This window comes from Sorex araneus, chromosome 2, assembly GCF_027595985.1.
Source record: "Sorex araneus isolate mSorAra2 chromosome 2, mSorAra2.pri, whole genome shotgun sequence".
Taxonomy (NCBI): domain Eukaryota; kingdom Metazoa; phylum Chordata; class Mammalia; order Eulipotyphla; family Soricidae; genus Sorex; species Sorex araneus.
This window is the reverse complement of record NC_073303.1, coordinates 248,852,640-248,875,498: the sequence shown is the minus strand read 5'-3', so window position 1 is coordinate 248,875,498 and position 22,859 is coordinate 248,852,640. Positions and strand designations below refer to the sequence as shown.

Sequence of the window (22,859 nt, the reverse complement as noted above, 5' to 3'; positions counted from 1 at the left end):
CCTCATATTTTCATGGTGCTCTTAAAAATAAAGCATTTGAAAGCACTTTCACACCTACCCCGGGCTTCCAAGCGACACAGGCAGGCCCTAGCGTTTAAGACTGCAGGTGAGAAAGGATGGGGTATGGGCAGGGGGTCCTCAGCCTCAGCATGGTGGGATACAGAGAGGGGGAGAGGAATTTTCGTGTCGCCTGTTCCTGAACTCTGTCTGCATCCCTCCTTGGGATAAGCGAGAAGCCCCCTTTGAATTGAGCGGACACTTATTTAGGGAGGGGGTGGCACCATAGGGTGGTCATGTAGTCACTCATCCAACATCTCATCAGCATCCCTTCCACACCCAGGCTCTGGCCCCATGGAATTCCTGGTCGAGTGTGCAAATGAGTTCGCCCCAGTCTGGACTGAGCCTGGAGGGAGGTTCTGGGGACAGGGTGGGCCCTGGAAGGAGTGGTGAAGAAGAAGGTGAATCCAGGAAAGCTCCCCAGAAGAGGAGGTCTACTTGCTGAATCTTTAGCCACTGGGCAGCCAGATGGGTGATCGTAAGGCGGCAGGTCTACCATGGCCCTTTGTGCTGGATGCTTCACTGTCTGTTTCCCCACCACTGCTTCCCCCACAGCCCCCATGATCCTTGCAGTAAAGTTGAATTCCTTTCAAGAATTGAAATGGCCCAGGGCTGCATAGTACAGCGGGTAAGGCACTTGCCTGGCTTGCAGCTGACTCAGGTTCGATCCCCGGCACCCCCTAGGGTTCCCCTGGGCATCTCCAGGAGTGATCCCTGAGCAGAGAGCCAGGAGTAACCCCTGAGCATTTCGGGTATGGCCCCAAAACAAAACAAAACAAAACTTTTAAAAAAATTTTTTGCTTCTTGGGTCACACCTGGAGATGCACAGGGGTCACTCCTGGCTCATGAACTCAGGAATTAACCCTGGCGGCGCTCAGGGGACCCTATGGGATGCTGGGATTCAAACCCGGGTTGGCAGCGTGCAAGGCAAACGCTCTCCCCACTGTGCTATTGCTCCAGCCCCAAAACAAAACTTTTTAAATAAAAATCCCTGAAGATGGGGGTAGCGGGGAGGTATACTGTGATTCTTGGTGGTGGAATATGTGCACTGGTAAAGGGATGGGTGTTCGAGAATTGTATGACTGAGACTTAAGCCTAAAAGCTTTGTAACTTTCCACATGGTGATTCAATAAAATAATAAATTAAAAAATAATAATAAATATTTTGTTTTAAAAATCCCTGTAGAGGGCGGAGTGATACTACAGTGGGCAGACACTTTCCTTGCAGGAGCCACCCCAGATTCTGTCTCCAGCACCCCACGAGGTCTCCCGAGCCCCCAGCAGTGATTCTTGAGCTCAGGGTCGGGAGTAACCCCTGGGTGCCACTGGGTGGTACCAAAAAATGTACCCCAGGCCCCTTTGGAATCACCTGCTTTGACTCTCCCCTCCATGCTGCCCTCATTGGATCTACCTCCCCCAAAACTGCTGCTTTCTGCTCACGAACCTCATGAGACCTCAAGGCAATCTGATCGCCAGGACCCCACTCCCATGCCAGCCCCACAGATCCGCCCCAAGCAAGCCCTCAGCCCCTTCAGTGGCACCCACACCCTTTATCAAAGACACCCCCAGATTTGCAACCCCCCACACCTGACACCGAGACCCAGGACCTCCCTGTCCTTGTTCTTCATTTTCTCTGGCTTGAATGGAAAGAGCCTGAGCTCGGGCTCCTCCCTCCGCTCTGAACAACTAAATGAATGAATGAATGAGTGGGTGAAGGAAAGAATAAGTGAGTGAGTGAATAAATGAAAATGAATCAATGGATGAATAAGTGAGGGAGTGAAGGAATGGTTGAAGGTCAGGTTATGGGTGTCCCAGGCTGAACTTTGGTTACAGAATTTCTATACATGTTGCACACGCGCGCACACACTCACACACACAGATACACACAGGTACAGTTCAACACATGCACACCCTTAAATTCTCGGGTGCACACACAGCCCCTGGCATCCCTGCAGAGATGTGGGGGTGGGGACAGCTGGATCAGTGCTGCCTATGAGGTGTCAGTTGGGGCCGACAAGGGTATCCCGTGCCCTCCTGAGAGAGGGGGAGACCATTTTGGACAGTTACAAGGACTCACCAGAAGTGGGGGGCCCCACCTCAAGGCCTCTCAGAGCCACCTGCAATTCCAGGGGACCTTTGGGGGTTCCCGTGGAAAGTGAGAGGGCCTTTGACCTGAGCTGCTGCTTGTAGGGGGGATGTGGCGTGAGAAGGCTTTGGGGGAGACCGGGGAGGTAACAGGGATCCGTCTGGAGACCCGTGGGACCTGCATCTCCCAGTTGTCCTCATGTTCACAGTCTAGCCGCTGTAGACGGCTCACTCTGAGGCCCTGCCCACTGCAGGTGCCCTGTATCGGGCCACGCCCACAGGAGGCCCTGCCCTTGCTGGCCCCGCCCACTCCGAGGCCCCGCCCTGCCAAGGCCACGCCCACCAGCGCCCCTTCCCTCCCCTCCAGTGGACAGGCTCTGTTAGGACTCAGCTCCTGTAGATTCCTGGTGGGGAAGATGCGGCGGAACCCCAGGAAGAGGCACTGAGCTCAGGAGAGGGAGGAATTGTTAACACAACAGAAAAGGGGGGTTTCCAGCCAGAGTGGAAACAGAAACCTAGAGGTGGGGGCAGCAGAGCTGGGGGGGGCTTTGGGGGAGGGGCTTCTCCTGCATGACAGAAGGCCCGGGAGACGTTCTGAGAAAGATGCCTGGGGATTGCGGCCAGGTGTGACCCTCATAGCGCGCAATGACATACCTGCACAGGGCAGCCAGAGACACTCAACTATTTGGGAACAGCCCATGGAGACCCACCGGGGTGAATCTGATCGGCGGCGGCTGAGGAATGTGTCATTTGCCGATGCGCCAGCGGACAGAAGCAGTCCCCTGGGCAAGGCAACAGGGAGGAGTGGGGAGTGCGGCAAACAGGGCTGGGGAACCAAGATCCTTCATGGAGCCTGCTGGCATCAGCGAGACAAGAAAGGGAGGCCCCCCATTGGGGGTTCTGAGGGAGAGGAGGCAGCTACTGCCCTGAAGGAAGCTTCCGGTCATCCCAAGTGGCCATCTCCCGCGACCTGAGTTACTCACGCACATGCACGCACAGGGTGGGGTGGGGCGGGGGCTCAGTGTCCTTGCTTGAGGGCAGAGCTGGGTCTGGAGGTAGCCCAGGTGCACCCACTAGCTGTGCCCCCGCCCTGGGTGGGGAGAGGAGCCGCGCCAGCCTGGCGTGACGGAGGCCCTGGAGAAGTGAGGTATGTCTCTTATTGGTCACAGTACATTTATTTTTCATTAGCAGTTAAATGCGGACATGAGGGATTGTGCTGGGTTCAGCGGGCAGCTGACGTGAGCAATGCTTGGCCCCGTGATCGATAGGGGAGATTTGGGGGCGGGGGGGGTGGTAGTGGGCAGGCAGCCCCACACCCCACCTCCTGAGACCCAGCCCACAGGCCAGGGGGCTCCCCCCGGGGGCTGCTTGGGAGCATCCAGCTCGCCCTCGGGGTCTTGCGTGGATGCTGTGGCTTCTCAGAAGGTTCTAGAGATCACTGAAAAAAACTGCCCCCCCCTTTCAGACCCTCACACGAAGGGTGCCATACATACCTCCCCCCACACACACACTGCGCTGCCTGATTTTGGGTAATTGCTGCTTCCTGGAGAGTGAGGGGTTAATGGGGAGAAGGAAAGGAACACGCAGGAAGGAGCAGGGCTGACTCCCCCCAGCCCAGCTGTGAGATGTCTAGACGCCCCTCCCTTCCTCCTGAGGGCCTCTGCAGAAGCCCGTGGTGATGGGGGCCCTGAGGGGTCTCCAGGAAGACGTTTGGGGTGCAATGGGGCAGACCTGATGAGCTTTCCCCAGCTGCCAGTGTGGTCCTGGCCCCCTGACCTTCACCGCGGAGCTGCAGACACAGACACAGGCAGAGGGAGCGGGGGAAGCCACCGGAGGGAGGGAGGACGCGATCAAGGAGAAAGCGAAACTGTCCCGGGGTGGGGGAGGGGCGCGGGGACCCTCCAATCCTGTGGACACTGCCCTGCCCCTATAAAATATCCTCCACTTGCCCAGTCTCTCCCTTGCCTCATCCTGAGGATATGGCACCTGCCAGCTGTGGGCCTCAGTTTCCCCATCAGCACCCATCCCAGATGAGGTACCTGAGAAGGTTTCTTTGCGGGGGAGGTCACACCCAGCGGATGCTCAGAATTTTTTTTTTTTTTTTTTTTTTGCTTTTTGGGTCACACCCAGCAATGCTCAGGGGTTACTCCTGGCTCTGCACTCAGGAATTACTTCTGTCAGTACTGGGGGGACCCTATAGGATGCCGGGCATTGAACCTGGGTCAACCACGTGCAAGGCAAACACACTCCCCACTGTATTATCGCTCCGGCTCTCAGGATTTATTCTCGGCTCTAATCACTCCTGGTGGTTGCTCTGGGAACAGTATGGGATGCCAGGGATGTACCGTCACTCCGGCCCCCACGGGGAGGTTTCTGAGTTGAAGGTGAGGAGATGCCAGGTGCCTTTGGAGATGGGACATCATTGGGTCCAGGGGGCAGCCGGCTCAGGTAAGGGGTGCCCTGGGCTCAGCCCCTGGACCAAGCCTTGCTCATTCCACCCTCCTCCTGGTTCATTTCATGTGTACAGGAGAGGATGATGCCCCAATCATCCCAGGACACCTCCAGGCTTGGGCACCTCCCTCCAAGCCATGGTCCTGGGGTGACAGGGACAGACTCCCACACTGGAAACAGAAGAACTTGTGCCTCCGGAGAGATGGAGCAATGCAGATGCTGGGGCGGGGGGTGGGGGTGGGGTAGAACCGAGAGGCCCCCTTAGCTTTGAAGATGCCTACGGGAGAGAGTGAAGAGAGGCACCTCCCGATCTCAGGGGTGATGGGAGTGATCTTTTCCGCCCAGATGACAAACAGCAGCCTCCCAAGGTCACCCCTCAGAGGGCCTCTGGGGTCAACCCTGCTCCTTCTTAGTGTCCAGCCGCCCCTGCCATGTGTTAGGAAGTGGTGGTGGGGGGAGGCTGGAGGGATCCGTTTGGTGAGCAGAGGTAGAGGGTGCCTTCCCTCTCACTCCACCGCATCCCCACCATTCTCTCTTGGGGTTCCGGTGATCGATCAGGGTCAGACTGCTAAGGGGGTTTACCTCTGCCAAGGCCTCAAAGCCAATTACCTGTGTAATTAGCAGCCGATGCCTTGGGACATGGTTGTGGTTTTCAGTTAAAATTAGAAGGAAGCCCACATTCAGGTCTCCTTGAACGGTGGCACGTGGCTCAGGTCCACATCCTGGCTGGTTCCCCCCTTGTCCTGCTGGGCCGGTGGGAAGTTCAGGCTCTCCAGCCCCGCCCCTCTTACTTTTTTTTTTTGGTCATTTCCTGAGTTGGAAATGACGACGGGGCGCTTTCTTTGCACATTGCTGACCCTGGTTCCATCCGCTGCACCCCATAAGGTCCGCCAAGCACGGCCAGGAGCTATGCCTGAGCGCAGAGCTAGGAGTAAGTTCCAGTCCCCAAAAGTGGCTCAGAGGGCTGCAGGATTCTTTCTGTCCCTCGGGTTTTCTCCAGGACCTGCCGAGACAGTGGGCTACTCTCCAGATCCCTAGATCTTGCCCCAAGGAGCACCCCTGAGTCGCTACTGCTGGTCCCTGAGTTCTGCTAAGCCTGATTCTCTCCCTGGACAGGCAGGAAGCGTCCCCACGCCCATTTTCACAGAGGGGAGTCCGGCCCCCTGGCTGCCCGCCTGGCCATCGGCTAGGTTCCAGGGGTTCACCGCGTCCCTCCTGTTTTCCCCTTTCTGCTGCAGGCGCCCAGCAGAGTGCCACGGTGGCCAACCCGGTGCCCGGCGCCAACCCGGATCTGCTGCCCCACTTCCTGGTGGAGCCCGAGGACGTCTACATCGTCAAGAACAAGCCTGTGCTGCTGGTGTGCAAGGCCACACCCGCCACGCAGATCTTCTTCAAGTGCAATGGGGAGTGGGTACGCCAGGTGGACCATGTCATCGAGCGCAGCACAGACGCCAGCAGTGGTGAGGGGCGTGGCCCCGAGGGTGGGCGGGGCTCGAGGGGCGGGGCTCCGCTGTGGAAGGGCGTGGCTAATGAGGCTGGGAGGGAGTGGCTCAAGGAGGCTGGTGGGGAGGGCGTGGCTACATGGAGTAGGAGGGGCGTGGCTCAAGGAGGCTGGATGCGTTAGGAGAAATGAAGTTAGGAAATTTGCTTATACATGGATGAACATCTAGAGTATGGTGCTGAGTGAAATGAGTCAGAGGGAAACGGACGGGCATAGAATGATTGCACTCATTTGCAGGATATAAAAATACATAGTGTGAGAATAGTACCCAAAACCAAAGGCCAGGAGGACTGGTAGGAAGTTTGCCACGAGTTGTGGGGGAGGGAAATTTGGACAGAGAAGGGAGCACTGTGACAATGATCACTCTGGAGAAGAACTAAGTGCTGAAAGGAGGCAAAATCCTTTCAGTAACAGTATGGCAAACCACACTACCTAAAAGGAGAGGAGGGGAGAGAGGGAAAGGGAAAGACACAGAGCAGGGTGAGCATTAGTTGGGGCCCGGAGAAAGGAATATTTCCCAAGCCAGGAGGTGACACAAGGTGACACACAAGGCACAGGTCCCCAGAGAAAAGGTGAGGTGACCTCACAGTCCTGGGGGATTTCACACTGCCCAGTGCCATGGCCAGGACTCTGGCTGACTCTCCGGGCAAGTGGCAGGCAGAAGGGGTGGATGACAGGGATGCTGAATAGAAAGCAGGGGGACCTGGAGGAGGGGATCTGGGCGTCAGCCCAGACACTGGTTCCCCGAGTCCTGATCTTAGGCAGTTGGTGGTTGCTGGGGACCAAGAGGAAATGGAGAGATATATCCAGATTATCTGGCCGTGCACGCAGCTAACTGAGTTCGATCTCCAGCGCCACACTGATGTGCCTCCCTCAAAAAAAAATAATAATAATAATAGTGAGAAGAGTCAGGGATATAAAGGGGTAGAATGAGACCCTGAGTTTGAATCCCAAGCTCCCAGGTCCAGCCCCTGGTACCAGCAGGTCAGATCTTGGTATCTTGGTCTCCCCTGACACTGTTCTGCCCTAGCAGTGTCAAATAAAGACAAAATTGGGGGCGGGGAGCCTGAGGGCCACTCAGCAGTGCTCAGGGCTTTCTCCTGGCTCTGTGCCCAGGGATCACTCCTGGTGGGATTCTGGGAACCCTGAGGGGTGCTAGGGATGGAACACAGGTCAGCTACGTGCAAGGCATGCACCCTATCCGCTGCATTATTACTCCAGCCCCAAAAGATAAATAAAATTAAAGTACGTTTTTTTTTTCTTTTCGGGTCACACCCAGCGATGCACAGGGGTCATTCCTGGCTCATGCACTCAGGAATTACTCCTGGCGGTGCTGGGGGACCATATGGGATGCTGGGAATTGAACCCGGGTCGGCCGTGTGCAAGGCAAACGCCCTACCCACTGTGCTATCACTCCAGCCCCAAAGTACGTTTTTTTAAATGAGAATGAAGGAGAGCTCCTCTTTTATGTTTTGGAAGAAAGTGGGAGCCGTGGGATTCTGCTGGAGACCCTCTGCACGCCCTTCCACTCCCTGCACCCCACGCACAGAGCTCAGCCCCCTCCTTGCAGCCTGAAGAGCAACCCTCACCCCCCAGCCCTTGCTGTGGCGACTCCCCTAGGGGAGGGAGGAAGGCTGGTGGCAGTCACAGGCGAGGCGAGCCACAACCCCCATACCCGCCCGCCCCTCCCCCTTCACGCCCACACAGTCTTCCAGCTTGGCTCGGTTCAAGCCTGGCAGAGAATGGAGTTTCTCGGAATGGAATCGGCCTCGGGAGCTTCTAGCCTTGGAGCTTCGAGCCTCGAGCCTCCCAAGGACCAGTGCTTGTGACTTTGTCATTGACAGCGTGGGTCTCTAACCCGGACCAGCTGCGCGCTGGGGGCGGAGCCCGTTCCTACTCGCAAATATGCAAATGTGCCGCGCGCGGCGTCCGCCGGCTGCGCACCAGACTTTGCCCCAGAAACGTTTTGTATCGGGGAATCTAAGGTCAGCCTGACTCTTCAACCCACCCATCTCTGGGGGAGGGCGGCGGTTTGGGGAGCACAAGAGGGGGGGTCTAGGCGAATACCCCAGGGATTGAGCACCCCTGTATGTCACTCATTGGTCCTCCTTCCCGATCCAGCAGACCAGGGTTAGAGACCAAATCTTCTGATGCCATAAAAATGGAAATTCAGAGCTGGAGAGATAGTATAGCAGGTAAAGCGTTTGTCTTGCACGCGGCCAACCCTAGGTTTGATCCCTGGCACCCCAAAGAGTCCCCCAATCCCCGCCAGGAGTGATCCCTGAGTACAGAGCCGGGAGTAAGGAGAATCCGCTCTCTGGATGTTTTATAAAGAATAGAAATTTGCAAATCCCGGGGCTGAACTGGGGGTCAGTGAGAGAAAGCACATGAGTTCGAACCCCAGCAGCAGAAAACATTTATTTTGTGGTTGTGGCTGGGCAGATGGCTCCAAGGGCATTTGCTTTGCATGCAGGCACCCGGGCTTTGGTCCACATGGGCTTCAAGCATCAAGGTGGGAGTAGTCCCTGAGCATCACCACGTGTGACCCAACCCCCCCCAAAAAAAATCAAAAATAAATTTAAAAAAATGTACTCCTCACATGCCTGCCCACACCTCACATGACTTTTGGTCAGTAGGGACCCCTTCCGCACCCCCGCCTCCCCTGCCCTCCGCTAGGCTGGCATCTGCCCCACAAAAGGGAGCGGTGGTTAGTTAGCTGTAGGGTGCATAAACCCCGCATGCGGAACAAGCCCTCCGCCCCCATCCCGACCCCAGGCAGGGCAGAGGCTGGGCTCTTCCTCCTCTCCCAGTGTTGGTGGGATTTAAGGGCGGGCAGCGATGGGACCAGGCGGACGCTCCAGCTGGAATTTAGCGCGGCCGCGGCAGGAAGGGGCGGGGCTGGGAGGGAAGCCGGGGGGCGGGGAGAGCAGAGAAAGCGGAGCTGAAATTGAGCGCTTTGCGGCTTCCTAAGAGTTATTGCGCGAGTTGAGTTGCTCCCAACCCCTTGGCGGCCGGAGAGGGGGAGACTGGAGCAGGACATCGGGCTCCCAGGAGAGAAAGGAGGTCCCGTTCTAGCTGTTCTAAATGCTCCTTGGAGAGAACCCCGGCTTCCCCTCCTCCACCCCACCCCTGCACCTTCCCTGAGTTTGTGATCAAAAACCCCTCGTCAGAGACTCCAAGATTGTATCCCCAAGGTCTTCTGTGCACGAACCTTGGGGCATCCCTAGTTGTCAGCCTTCACCCCATGCACTCTCCCTCCCCCACCCCTGCCTGAGGAGGCGTGCACTGGGGTGCTTTGAGGTGTCGAAGAGAAAGGAGAGGCAAGCATATAGAAGGATCCGGGTTAGCAGTGGTGACGCCCCCACTTCCTTTGAAACTCCCCCTCCCTAGAGCAGGGGTGATCGATGAAAAAAAAAGTGGGGAGGGGTGAAGAAGGGGTCAGGTTGGAGGTCAGGGAAGATGTGTTAGAGAAATGAGGAGAGAAAACAGTCTCCCGGGCTGGCTGCTCGCGGGGACCCTGGCTCCCCGCAATGCGGCCCTAATTGAATTTCTGTGTTAACAATGGGAACAGCACAGCAGCCCCGGCCTCTCTGCCGCTCCCTGATAAGCCAGTGACCCAAAAGAGATTGGGGTCAGGAGGAGAAATTGGAAACAAACAGTCTTTTTCACTCCTGGGGACACTGGTTTGGGATGCGAGGGGACCGGGGATGGGGAGGGGGGGCGGGAATTGGAGAGGGACCAGGAGCTGGAGGGGGGCCTGACGGTCCTTCTGGGTTTTCAAAAGGACCGAGTCCTCCCCCCACAAGATTCCCTCCCCCTTCAATTTTCTGAGTTTGGCCGTAGGTGTAGGCAAATAGCTGAATTTATATCTTTCTCTTCCTTTTTTTCCTTTTTTTTAAAAAAAAAATTTGGTTTGGGGGCCACATCTGCCAGTACTCAGGGCTTACTCCTGGCTCTGTGCTCAGGGATCACTCCTGATAGGCTCAGGGGACCATCAGGGATGCCGGGGATCGAACCAGGGTCGGCTGCACTCCAGGCAAACGCCCTACCCGCTACATTATCGCTCCAGTCTCCCATCTTCATCCTTGACAAACAGTTTCAGGGCTTGTACAGTACGGCGAGTAGGGCTTTGCCTGGCACGCAGCATCCCACAGAGTCCCCGAACATCGCCGGGAGTTAGTCCTGAGCTCCCTGCCAAGAGTTACCCCTGAGCATTTCTGGGTGAGGCCCAAAAAAACAAAAACAAACAAGCAGTCCCCCCACATAATCCAATTAGTGGGTGCAGAGTGGATCCTATGACCCCTTTCCTGGCCAGCGCCCTTTCTATAGACGAACCCCACACCAGCAGCCCCGTTGCTCCCCAGAGCCTGGGCACACGTAGCTCAGCACCCTGAGTGTGTGCGCTTTTAGTTCAGAGGGCCCCCAACACCTGTCTCTTGTTTTCTCACCTGGAGGTATGTGAGGAAGTGGGTTGAGCCCTCGGGGCGATGATTGCCCCGGTAATTCTATTGTTAATAGCTATTATGACATCAGTACTTGTCTGTTAGCGCCAGGCTAAGGGTCCACTAGAACGTCTACTTAGTGCCCAGTGGAGTTGGTGGGCGGAGCGAGTAGTAGGTGGGCGGGGCGAGTAGTACGTGGGCGGGGCGAGGGTGGGCCCTGCAGCATGTGCCTCCAGTGCTGGGGCGCTGACCACGCCCCTGCTCCCCGCCCCACCCACCAGGGCTGCCGGCCATGGAGGTGCGTATCAACGTGTCCAGGCAGCAGGTGGAGAAGGTATTCGGGCTGGAGGAGTACTGGTGCCAGTGCGTAGCGTGGAGCTCCTCGGGCACCACCAAGAGTCAGAAGGCCTACATCCGCATTGCCTGTGAGTCCAGGGCCACGGGGGTCACCACGGGGGGGCGGGGATGGTGATGAGGAAGAAGGTCCCCTCAGAAAGCCTTCAGTTCCAGCCGGATGGCTGCAGGAAGTCCTAGCGGCTGCTGCTCACACCTCTCCATCTCTGTCCCTCCAGAAGCGTAGGACTCCCCCACCTTCTAACCTACCCCACTCCCGACCCCCGGCGCTTTTGGGAGTCAGACGTGGCGCTGGCCTGACGTTCGCAGACTGGGAAAACGCCTTGTTCTTCTCCCCCAGATTTGCGCAAGAACTTTGAACAGGAGCCGCTGGCCAGAGAGGTGTCCCTGGAGCAGGGCATTGTGCTGGCCTGCCGCCCGCCCGAGGGCATCCCCCCCGCCGAGGTGAGGGGGGCTTTGCTCGCAGCGGTGGGTGTCCGCCAGCAGAGGGACTGAGTTTCTCCTTGAGATGTTCCCGCACCCCTAGCCCAGTTGTGGGGGGCAGAGTCTGTATCTTTCCCACACCAGCTCCCCCGCTGCAGGCTGCCCCCTCACACACCCCAGGGTATGCGCGGCACACAGATATGGGCTTTGGATTCAGAGGGCCCTGGGACTGGCTGGCACTTGGAACCTTAGCAAAGGGTCCAAAGGCATGGCAGGAGGAAGACAGGGAACCCACAAGTGGGAAACCCTGGGTAAGCTCCAGGGAAGGACTCCCACGTCTCAAGTCCTGGCCCAGGCTGATGCCCACCCTCTAAACCCTACCCACCCTCTGGCTCCCAGGCCAGAGCAAGAGCTGAGACCGGCAGTGAGGGGGCGTGCCCAGCAATGAGGGGCGTGGCCTGGTGCAGGGGCATGACAGGTCGTGGTCTAAATGGGAGTGCCCAGCAGCGAGGGGCGTGGCAGAGTGCTCTGGACGGGGCGTGGTCAGCAGAGAGGGGGCGGTGCTGGCGGTGCAGGGGCATGACAGGTCGTGGTCTAAATGGAGTGGCCAGCTGCGAGGGGCGTGGCAGAGTGCCCTGGACGGGGCGTGGTCAGCAGAGAGGGGCGGGGCTGGCGGTGCAGGGGCGTGGCTCTGTTCCCCAGGTGGAGTGGCTCCGGAATGAAGACTTGGTGGATCCTTCCCTGGACCCCAACGTGTACATCACGCGCGAGCACAGCCTGGTGGTGCGCCAGGCCCGCCTGGCGGACACAGCCAACTACACCTGTGTAGCCAAGAACATCGTGGCCCGTCGCCGCAGCTCGTCGGCCGCTGTCATCGTCTATGGTGGGCTCCGAGCACTGGCGGGGCGCGAGCGGGGGCGATGGGGAGCCTTATGGAGGTGACATCGCCGTGTAGCTTTGGTCGGGGGGGGGCGTGGAGAAGGATCGCAGAGGCTGATTCAGGGCAGGTGGGAACGGTGGCTAGGGGCAGGGTCTGTGGCACTGCGGATATGTGGGGCTGACTTGGCTTTCTGGGGAGCAGGGAGAGATGAAGGCCCAGGATGGGACTCTGGGGAGTGTGAGGGCCGTGCCGGCTCCAGAGAGCCCCTCCCGGCGCATCAAAGGGAAGGGTACAGGAGTATCCCTGAGAACATCTGGACCAGAGCTGGAGGCACCTAGGAGCTGCCACTAGGTCTGGGAGCCCCCGGCGTGCTCAGCACCCCTGGCAGAAGCATCTGTGGAGTGTCGCAGGGGGGCGTGGCACAAGTGTGGGCCCCCACTTTCTGGGACCCCTCTCCCAGCCTGGCCCCTGCTCCGGCCTGCGTTCAGGGCCCAGTCCCCCCTCATGCCCTCCCGCCTGGGCCCCTCGGGGCCAGCATGGCAGCGAACCCCCGCTGCCTGACCCTGGCCCTTCTCTGTCCGGCCAGTGAACGGTGGGTGGTCTACGTGGACCGAGTGGTCCGTCTGCAGTGCCAGCTGTGGGCGCGGCTGGCAGAAACGGAGCCGGAGCTGCACCAACCCGGCGCCTCTCAACGGGGGCGCCTTCTGTGAGGGGCAGAATGTCCAGAAAACAGCCTGCGCCACGCTGTGCCCAGGTACCAGTGGCCGCCACCGCCCGCCTCCTCGCTCCTCACCGTGCCATCTCCGTGCCCGGCTCCATCTGCCCCCCATGGCTCCATCCCACCCGCCTGTCCGCCTGCCCGCTGGGCCAGGCTCCGTCTGAAGCCGGGACCGGGGTTCTATGGGACAAGAGGTGGGGCTGGGTCGCCGGGGTTGAGGTGCAGTAATCAGGCAGGGGTAGGGCTGAGCAGGGGCGCAGGGATCCGGGGGAACCCCGGGGGGCATCCATGCGCTCGCACCGCGGCGGGCTGGGGCGCCCCTGGGGTGGGTCTAAGCCCGGAGGCCAGGGCTCATCCCGCCTCCTGCCATCAGCATGCATCACCTTACAGGCAGCCCGGGTCCCCCCCCGCGCCACATTCTGGGCCAGCGGGGCGACTTCAGCGGGGAGGGGGGGCGACCTGGACTGCACCCCCCCGGCCGACCATGCCACCCCTGCCTCTATCCCGTCTGTCTCGCATCTAGTGGACGGGAGCTGGAGCACGTGGAGCAAGTGGTCGGCCTGCGGGCTGGATTGCACGCACTGGCGGAGCCGGGAATGCTCGGATCCAGCGCCCCGCAATGGCGGCGAGGAATGTCGGGGTGCAGACCTGGATACCCGCAATTGTACCAGCGACCTCTGCGTGCACAGTTAGTCCCCAGAAGCCCCCCTCCCCCGGTGGGCGTCCTTACAGGATTAGCTGCGGGGTGATCGGACTGTCTCTCCGAAGCTTCCCATACCCAGGGACACCCCAATACCTACCAGGCCTCCCCAGAAACATTACAAAAGCCCAGGCACCTCCAGAGTCCCCACTCCTCGGCCCCCTCCCCCCTCCCCGTCCCCCCAATGCACCAGCGAATCCTGGGAGGGTTCCAGATTGGGGAGGCCTGTTAATTACAAAGCCATAACTAACAATTAAAGATCTCTGTTAGATTTTTTTTTTCCTCCAGAGCACGCCCTCCCCCATGCTTTCAATTAAAAACCTAATTATCTGTGTCAATTCCTTTCTGATGGACACTTCTTTCCTTCTGCAAAGCCCAGCTCTAAACCAATATAACGCTAGGGGCCAGCGCGGTAGTCCAGTGGGTAAGGTGCTTGCCTGGCACGTGGCCAACCTGGGTTCGATCCCCAGCACCCTGTAAGGTCCCCAGAGGCCCACCAGATGTGATCCCTGAAAACAGCCAAGAGTAAACCCTGAGCACTGCCAGGTGTGATCCCAAAACAAAAACAACAAAAAAACTGGATCATGCTATCTCTAGGGAGTTTATCACTTTCTCCCCAGATCTGGAACAAGCACACACTGAGGGTCCTGCTCCTAGTTTAGAGACGGGACAGAAATCAGAGGGGCAGACATACGCACTCCCCTCCCCCTCCCCCCAAACACATATCTTTGAGGATCCTAGGAGGGCAGAATCTTCAAGCCCTGCGTGAGACCACCCCAAAAAGGGGGCTTTTTCCCCATCCCTATAATCTGTCAGCAAATTTGGTGTGCTTTTTTGGGATTTACGGGGCAAATCCAGTGGTCCTCAGGGATCACCTGAGCACCTGAGCATTCAGTAGACTGGGAACACCTGTAAAGTCGATTAGAGGCCACCCCAAAAGCCTCCGTCCCTCTCCGAGAGCCCGGCAAGCTACCAAGAGTATCCCACCCACATGGCAGAGCCTGGCAAACTACCCACGGTGTGCTCGATACGCCAAAAACAGTAACAGTCCTCATTCCCCTGACCCGGAAAGAGCCCCCAATAAGCCATCGGGCCACACTAGCACGCGACAGGGATGAATAGAGACATTATTGGCTCCCGCCCGAGCAAAATCAATGAGCAACGGGATGACAGTAATACAGTGATTGGGAGCAAACCCAGTGGTGCTCAGGGATCAAACCCTGGTGAGCTGCGTGCAAGGTCAGCACCCTACTCAACTGCTAAGAGTGACCCAGCAAGGGGGCACCCGGTAGGTAAAGGATGCAAGCAGCTGCCACCCTGGTCCTCAGCCTGCTGCCCCCACCACCCCTCTCCCGCAGCTGCCTCTGGCCCCGAGGACGTGGCGCTCTACGTGGGCCTGATCGCCGTGGCCGTGTGCCTGTTGCTGTTACTCCTGGTTCTCGTCCTTGTTTACTGCCGGAAGAAGGAGGGCCTGGACTCGGACGTGGCCGACTCGTCCATCCTCACTTCCGGCTTCCAGCCTGTCAGTATCAAACCCAGCAAAGCAGGTGGGATGTCCCGGAAGTTCCGACCTTAGTCCCGCCCCCGCCCGCTCCACTTCCTGCCAAGGGCTGACCTGGTTTAAGTGTGTCTCTGTCTTTGCAGACAATCCTCATCTGCTCACCATCCAGCCAGACCTCAGCACCACCACTACTACCTACCAGGGAAGTCTGTGTTCCCGGCAAGATGGGCCCGGTACCAAATTCCAGCTCACCAATGGGCACCTGCTCAGCCCGCTGGGGACAGGCCGCCACACTCTGCACCTCAGCTCCCCAGCCTCGGAGGCGGAGGACTTGGTGTCTCGCCTGTCAGCTCAGAACTTCTTCCGCTCCCTGCCTCGTGGCACCAGCAACATGGCCTATGGCACCTTCAACTTCCTCGGGGGCCGGCTGATGATCCCAAACACAGGTGGGAAGGACCCCGGAGAGTGTGTCCCCCTTTCTACGTACAAGGAAAATTTTTTTTTTTTTGAGCCACAGCCAGTGATGCACAGGGGTTACTCCTGACTCTGCGCTCAGGGATCACTTCTGGTGGTGTTCAGAGGACCCTATGGGATCCCGGGGAAAGAACGTGGGTCGGCCTCTTGCAAGGCCGTACCCAATGTGCTATACCACGGAACTTGAATAGCAAGCCCTACAGCCTAGTGCTTCATGGAAGCAGAGAGAAGCTCACCGCAACACGCGTGCGCGCGCGAACACACACACACACACAGTTTCTCTTGTGTTGCTCAGTCCCGCAGGTAAAGAAAGGGGGTCGAGATGGAGAGGATGGTGAGCCAGCCTATGTGGGCTGGGCCCTGGGTTCAGATGCTGCTTAGGATGAAAGGTTTGGGAAAAGGGGCTCTTCCAACTCTCAGAAAACCCACAGAAACAACACAGACCCCCATTAAACCCCTTTTGTTCTTTTTTTTTCTTTTTGGGTCACACCCGGCAATGCACAGGGGTTACTCCTGGCTCTGCACTCAGGAATCACTCCTGGCGGTGCTCGGGGGACTATATGGGATCCTGGAATTCGAACCCGAGTCCGCCGCGTGCAAGGCAAACGCCCTACCCGCTGTGCTATCACTCCAGCCATCCCCCCCTCCATACACACACTTTTGTTCTTTGATCCTCTCCGTGGCCCTTTCCTTGCAGTTGTTTGGATGCTTGGGATTTGCACAGGCTGTGGAGCTCACACATGCTCAATAGGGGGCGCTGTGGCTCTCATCGTGTTCGCTAGGGGGCGTTCACACATGCTCACTAGGGGGCGCTGCGGAGCTCACCCATGCTCTCTAGTGGGCGCTGTGGCGCTCCCTGGAGTCATTGTGGTGCTTCACATGTGCTCAGTTTCTCACTCCGCATCATGCTCCTGGCTCCGTGCTCATGCACCTCTCTAATTGCAGTGCTCCCTCCCACACACTTGGCTGCGCATCAGAGGCTGCACCCTGTGGGGGGTGCGAGAGGCCCCCAGACAGCAGTGTGGCCAGCAAGGGGAACCGCAGCTGGGTGCAGGCGAACAGCACTGGGGATCGAACTCTTGGTCTCGATGCTTGCAGAGCAGGTGCCTTTAGCTACCGCTCCAGGCGCCAGGAGCCCTCCGAACTCCCTCTGGGGCACCCTTGCCCACCATCTCCCCCCTGGCTTCCCTCCTGCAGATCTTACTCCCCTCCTTGCTGAGGGAGTGACAGCCCAACCTCCGTCCGCTGCCTGCAGTGATCTTGTCTTTCCTGCCCGTGGCAGCCACCCTCCAAACAGACACACACACACACACACACACACACCCTTTGCCTCCTGGCCACCCCCCATTGCTTCATCAGCTCCTGGGGGGCTTGACCTGGAGGCTTTGTGAGATGAGGTGATCTGGCCTCCCAGAGCTCCCCTGACTACTCTCCCTTTCTCTGCCCTACTGGGATGAACACTTCATGAGGTTTCCACTCGTTTCTTTTGAGTCATCAGCCTTTGCAATAAGTGAACACATTATTTTTAAAATTTATTTTATTTTATTTTGCTTTTTGGGTCACACCCGGTAATGCACAGGGGTTACTCCTGGCTCTGCACTCAGGAATTACTCCTGGTGGTGCTCAGGGGACCATATGGGATGCTGGGAATCGAACCCAGGTCGGCCGCGTGCAAGGCAAATGCCCTACCCACTGTGCTATCGATCCAGCCCCCGAACACATTTCTTATTTGTTTATTTTGTTTGTTTGAGGGCCATACCTGGCAATGCTCAGGTACCCTATGGGATGCTGGGGATAGAACCCCCGTCTGCAGCGTGCAAGGCAAGCACCATCTCTGCTGTACGATTGCTCTGGCCCAGCGTGTGTGTGTGTGTGTGTGTGTGTGTGTGTGTGTGTGTGCACCTCCACCTCCCAGAATGCTCACTCTCTTCTTTTTTTTTTTTCTGCTGCTGACTCTGTTCCCTGAAGCTCCTGTTCCCGGAAGCAGCAAAATTATGCATGCTTTGGGTCCAGGTTGGATAAAGTCAGCGCATTTGTCCCTTCTTCTTGCATCATGAGCCTCAGACTGCCCACTTGCAGGGCAGGGACATGCAATAAACCCTTCTCCAGCCTTTGACCCCTCCTGTTAGCCCCCCTCCACCTCAGGGGGCTGCTGAAGAAATAGGACCGTGCTAGGGCACTTGCCTTGCACGGGGCTAATCTGGTTGGATCCCTGAGTTTCGCCAGGAGCGACCGCTGAGCAGCACTTGAGCATGCTCCCCCTGCCCCCCGGAAGAAAAAGCCAGTTCTCCAATGCTGCCCCTGCTAAGTGCTGGCACCGGCTGGGCCCATTGTGGCTGAAATGGGGCGAGGCTGGTTCAGGTTGAGAGGGTGGGTGCCGGTGTGCTTTGGGAGTGGTTCTAGAACATCTGGGGCTCAGGCTGTAGAAACTTCCAGAAGAGTCTTGGGAACTTCAGGCCAAGCACTTTGAAATGCAGGTCAGGGTGGGTCTGGATAGTGCAAACGTTAAGGCACTTGCCTGACACACATTCAACCCCACTTGCTGCCAGGGGTCACTCCTGAGCACAGAGCCAGGGGTAGCCCCTGAGCATCTCAGGTTAGGGTCCCAGACCCTTCACATAAAACCACTAAAATGTCAATGCAAGCCAGAGGAGGAGGAGGGCAGGATGTTAGCAGGCCTGGGAAGAACAGAACCAGGCATAGGTTAGGGGGCTCCTGGGGGACTAGAGTTTTCTAGCAGCTCTTAGGGCCACCCTGTGTGTATGTGCTTTCAGGTTTTTCATTTTTGAAAATGAAAAACTACACTATCACTCAGGCCCCTGGAGTCACTTTTTTTTTTTTTTTTTGCCTTTTGGCTCACACCCATCGATGCTCAGGGGTTACTCCTGGCAATGCTTCAGGGACCTTATGGGATGCTGGGAATCGAACCCGGGTTGGCCGCGTGCAAGGCGAACACGCTCCCGACTGTACTATCATTCTAGCCCCCTGGGGTCACTCTGGGGTCACTCTTGACTCCGTTTCAAGCTCGTGTGGCTGGGGCGCAGGCAACGCCTCCTTCCCCAGCTTGGCGCGATCCTGCCCATCATCAAACAGACTCCTAGCAGGTCATCGGAAAAGTGGATGTTTGGTGTCTGGTCACCCAGGGGCTTCCCCCCCTTCTCTGTCGCAGGCATCAGCCTCCTCATCCCCCCTGACGCCATCCCCCGGGGAAAGATCTACGAAGTTTACCTCACACTGCACAAGCCTGAGGACGTGAGGTGTGGGCGCACAGGCTGTGGGGGGTGGGGCTCCCCCTCGCGGTCACCCTGCCCATCCCCCACCCCAGGGTATCAGGATCCCCCACTCCCAGGAGGACCCACTGACGCCTTGCCCCCCCCACCCGCCCTTCCCCACTTGAGGTTGCCCCTAGCCGGCTGTCAGACCCTGCTGAGCCCCATCGTTAGCTGCGGGCCCCCCGGGGTGCTGCTCACCCGACCCGTCATCCTCGCCATGGACCACTGTGGGGAGCCGGGCCCCGACAGCTGGAGTCTGCGCCTCAAAAAGCAGTCCTGTGAGGGCAGCTGGGAGGTGAGTGCCCAGGCACCCCTAGTGGTGCTCGCCTGGTGGTGGGGGGGATCTGTGATTCTATGGGTGCACCCCATTATTATGGGACTCAACTGAAGTTTTTGTGTGAACCTCCCCAACCCGGGGCTCAGTTGGAGTCTGCCTGTACCCCCCCACCCTAGCATGGGGCTCAGCTGGAACTATCCCTCCCTCCCAAGCCTGCCCACTGAGTTCTGGGGTCCTGCCCGCAGGATGTACTGCATCTGGGCGAGGAGGCGCCCTCCCACCTCTACTACTGCCAGCTGGACGCGGGCGCCTGTTACGTGTTCACGGAGCAGCTGGGCCGCTTCGCGCTAGTGGGCGAGGCCCTGAGCGTCACCGCCTCCAAGCGCCTCAAGCTGCTCCTGTTCGCCCCGGTGGCGTGCACGTCCCTGGAGTACACCATCCGCGTCTACTGCCTGCACGACACCCATGATGCCCTCAAGGTACCCCAGCACCTTCGCCCAGCCGGCCAAGGGGAAACCAACCCCGCCCCGCTAATCCCCCCGAACCCCCGGTGGGTGCGGAGCCAGTGGGAGGTGGGGGGCGGTGCGAGCTCCGCTGATCGGCGGTGCTGCAGGAGGTGGTGCAGCTGGAGAAGCAGCTGGGAGGTCAGCTGATCCAGGAGCCCCGCGTCCTGCACTTCAAGGACAGCTACCACAACCTGCGTCTCTCCGTGCACGACGTGCCCAGCTCCCTCTGGAAGAGCAAGCTTCTGGTCAGTTACCAGGTGAGAGCTAGCACAGCGCCTGCAGGGGGCGCGCCTGAGACCTCCGACTGCCCTGGCCCCGCCCCCTGCGCTGGCCATGCCCCCTACTCTGACTCCGCCCCGTGATGCCCCGCACACTGCACTGGCCCTGCCTCTCTGCTCCACCTTCTGCACTGCCTCGACTCTCCCCGCCCCTCCCCAGGAGATTCCCTTCTACCACATCTGGAATGGCACGCAGCAGTACCTGCACTGCACTTTCGCCCTGGAGCGCGCCAGCCCCATCACCAGCGACCTGGCCTGCAAGGTGTGGGTGTGGCAGGTGGAGGGCGAAGGGCAGAGCTTCAACATTAACATCAATATAACCAAGGTGGGCAGCGGCGGGAGTCAGCCCTACACCGTCCCCGTCCCCCCCCCCCGCCCCATCCCCTCAAGGCCACTGGCTAGATTGAGGCAGAGGCAGAGATGAGGGAAGGAACATGGGGGGGCCACGAGAGGGCGGTATATGGAGCAGTCCCTCACCCCGGCGGGGTTTGGGGGGGAAGGTAGTAGTAAGAAGAGACATTCCGGGAAGATTTCAGACTGGACCTGAAGATAAAGTATGACAGGCGGATAGCGGAACCAGAGATGTGGTTCAAGTGGTAGAGCACACGCCCGGCACGTGTGAGAGCCTGGGTTTGAGTGCTGACGCCTCCCAGCACCTGGTCATGGCCTCTACTAAAAAGAGAAGAAAGGGGCTGGAGCGATAGCACAGCGGGCAGGGAGGGCATTTGCCTTGCACGCGGCCAACCTAAGTTCGATCCCCAGCATCCCTTATGGTCCCCTGAGCATCGCCAGGAGTAACCTCTGTGCATCGCCAGGTGTGACCCAAAAAGAAAAAAAAAACCAACGACAACAAAAGGCCAGAGAGTTTTTGTAGCATTTTCAGCGGGTTTTCATAACAAACAATACAAAATATATTATTTAGGTTCTGCTTTGGGGCAGGGGGTGGGGTTGGGGATGGAAATATCCAAAATATGGTGGTAGAAAGATGTAGTGGTGGTGGGATTAGTGTTTTAATATTAAATGTAATCAAATATTATGAACTACTTTATAAAATTAAAAAAAAATTAAAGGCCAGAGAGATAGTACAGAGGTTACGGCAATGCGAGAGGCCCCAGAGTACCGCCCTACGTCAGAGGCGGGCAGCATTGGGCCTGGGGGTGGGGGGAAACTTCTAAACTAACGGGCACTTGGCCCCTTCCTGCCCCCAGGACACGAGATACACAGAGCTGCTGGCTCTGGAGAGTGAAGGGGGGGTCCCCGCCCTCGTGGGCCCCAGTGCCTTCAAGATTCCCTTCCTCATTCGGCAAAAGATCATTACCAGCCTCGACCCGCCATGTAGCCGGAGCGCCGACTGGCGGACTCTGGCGCAGAAACTGCACCTGGACAGGTGGGTGGGAGGAGGGATGGGGCGGGGCCTGCACGCTCAGGGGCGGGGCCTCCATATCGGGGCGGGGCCTGCATAATAGGTAGTGGGGGCAGGCCTGGACACTGGGGCCGGCAGACCAGAGGTGGGGCCCGCAAGCCTGAGGGCGGGGCCTGCAGAATGGGAAGTGGGGCAGGCCAGGACACCCTGTGGGGGCTCCCCCAGCTGCCCCAGGGGCATCCCGTGCACTGGGTGGAGAGAGGCTCTTTCCTGGGGAGAAAGGAAGGGGGTGCACCCCCCAGGGGCGGGGCAGACCTCTAATAATGGGCTCCCCGCTTCTTCCCACTCAGCCATCTCAGCTTCTTCGCCTCCAAGCCCAGCCCCACAGCCATGATCTTGAACTTGTGGGAGGCCCGACACTTCCCCAACGGCAACCTCAGCCAGCTGGCCGCCGCCGTGGCCGGTCTGGGCCAGCCCGACTCGGGCCTCTTCACCGTATCGGAGGCCGAGTGCTGAGCCGGCCGGGCCACCCCCACACCGGCGCCTACACTTCACCAGCTTTGGCACCCACCAGGGACAGATAAGCCACCGGGGATGGGCGCGAGAGGCCCCCACCCCGGCCGAGCCGCGCGGACAGGACCCTCGGGAGGACGCGGTCCCGCCCCCACCTCGCCCACACTCACGCCCTTCCTCGGCCTGGCCACCTCCTCTGGGGTGGGGGGTGGGGGGGTTCCCGGGGACCAGCGTCTGGACCTTCTGTGTGTGTCTGCCCGTGCCATGCTACCTCCCCTCTTGCCCCTGGCCAGGGGGCCGCATCCACGGCCATGCACGCACACGCTGGGCTAGGGATGTGCCCTTCCCCCCACCCGGGGGGGCTCCCACGGAGCTGGATCTTATGCAAACATTTTGGTGCCTGCGGGGAGGGGCCCCAGTGGAGAAGGCCACTTCCCAGGCTTCCAGGACTGAGGGCCACAGACGGATCAGGGGGCAGCCCCTGGGTTCAGGCACATGACCACCACGGGCACGTGCCCCTGCATGTCTGTGTGCTCTTCACACCCATGTACCCCATCGCCCTGCCCCCTGGACACACAGACACACGCATCTCACGCTGGTCACCCGGCTGCCCCTCACGTGTCTCACGCCTGGTGTGGTTCTCCATTGGCCCTCTGCTGCCCGCTTCTCCCACCCACCCACCCATCCACCCACCCAGGGGTTCGCCGGCTCCCACCACTCCTTTCCCGTCCCCGCCCTCCCCCGGCCCCCAGCTGCGTGGAGCTGCGCCCCCCCTCCCCATGGGGCGCGTGATTATGCAACAGTGAGTCCCGGGGCTGACCAGGGCGAGTGTGCGTGCTGTGTCGTGCCCGTGGCCAGGGCAGCCGCTGCCCCTTACCCCCCGCGCAGGGGGGGAACCTGGCGTGTGGAGGTGGCGCCCCGACTCAGTCTTTAAGTGCCCTTTGGCGCACTTACACTTGGCCTTATGTTCACAGCCTTGCCGGCTGCCGGGGCGCGTAGGGATTTTAGCGGACGTGAATGTAAATAAATTATATATATATATTGCTAACCCGGTGCTCCCTCTCT

General features: G+C 59.0%; 1 protein-coding gene across 2 annotated transcripts in view; it reads left to right on the top strand.

Annotated features, from left to right (window-relative positions):
* The window catches only part of UNC5A (unc-5 netrin receptor A), a 64,164-nt gene extending 41,322 nt beyond the window's left edge, over nucleotides 1-22,842 (top strand). The window contains exons 2-16 of one of the 2 annotated variants that reach the window (XM_055125824.1): nucleotides 5,831-6,052; nucleotides 10,817-10,960; nucleotides 11,230-11,333; nucleotides 12,015-12,195; nucleotides 12,779-12,946; nucleotides 13,434-13,598; nucleotides 14,969-15,157; nucleotides 15,255-15,557; nucleotides 18,755-18,842; nucleotides 18,984-19,152; nucleotides 19,380-19,613; nucleotides 19,748-19,897; nucleotides 20,079-20,243; nucleotides 21,127-21,305; nucleotides 21,632-22,842. In XM_055125824.1, the coding sequence (XP_054981799.1) occupies nucleotides 5,831-6,052; nucleotides 10,817-10,960; nucleotides 11,230-11,333; nucleotides 12,015-12,195; nucleotides 12,779-12,946; nucleotides 13,434-13,598; nucleotides 14,969-15,157; nucleotides 15,255-15,557; nucleotides 18,755-18,842; nucleotides 18,984-19,152; nucleotides 19,380-19,613; nucleotides 19,748-19,897; nucleotides 20,079-20,243; nucleotides 21,127-21,305; nucleotides 21,632-21,797 (2,627 nt within the window). In that variant the 3' untranslated portion in view covers nucleotides 21,798-22,842. The remainder of the gene's footprint in view (nucleotides 1-5,830; nucleotides 6,053-10,816; nucleotides 10,961-11,229; nucleotides 11,334-12,014; nucleotides 12,196-12,778; nucleotides 12,947-13,433; nucleotides 13,599-14,968; nucleotides 15,158-15,254; nucleotides 15,558-18,754; nucleotides 18,843-18,983; nucleotides 19,153-19,379; nucleotides 19,614-19,747; nucleotides 19,898-20,078; nucleotides 20,244-21,126; nucleotides 21,306-21,631) is intronic. The other variant, XM_055125825.1, reaches the window with a different exon arrangement.
* The last annotated feature ends 17 nt before the right edge of the window (nucleotides 22,843-22,859 follow it).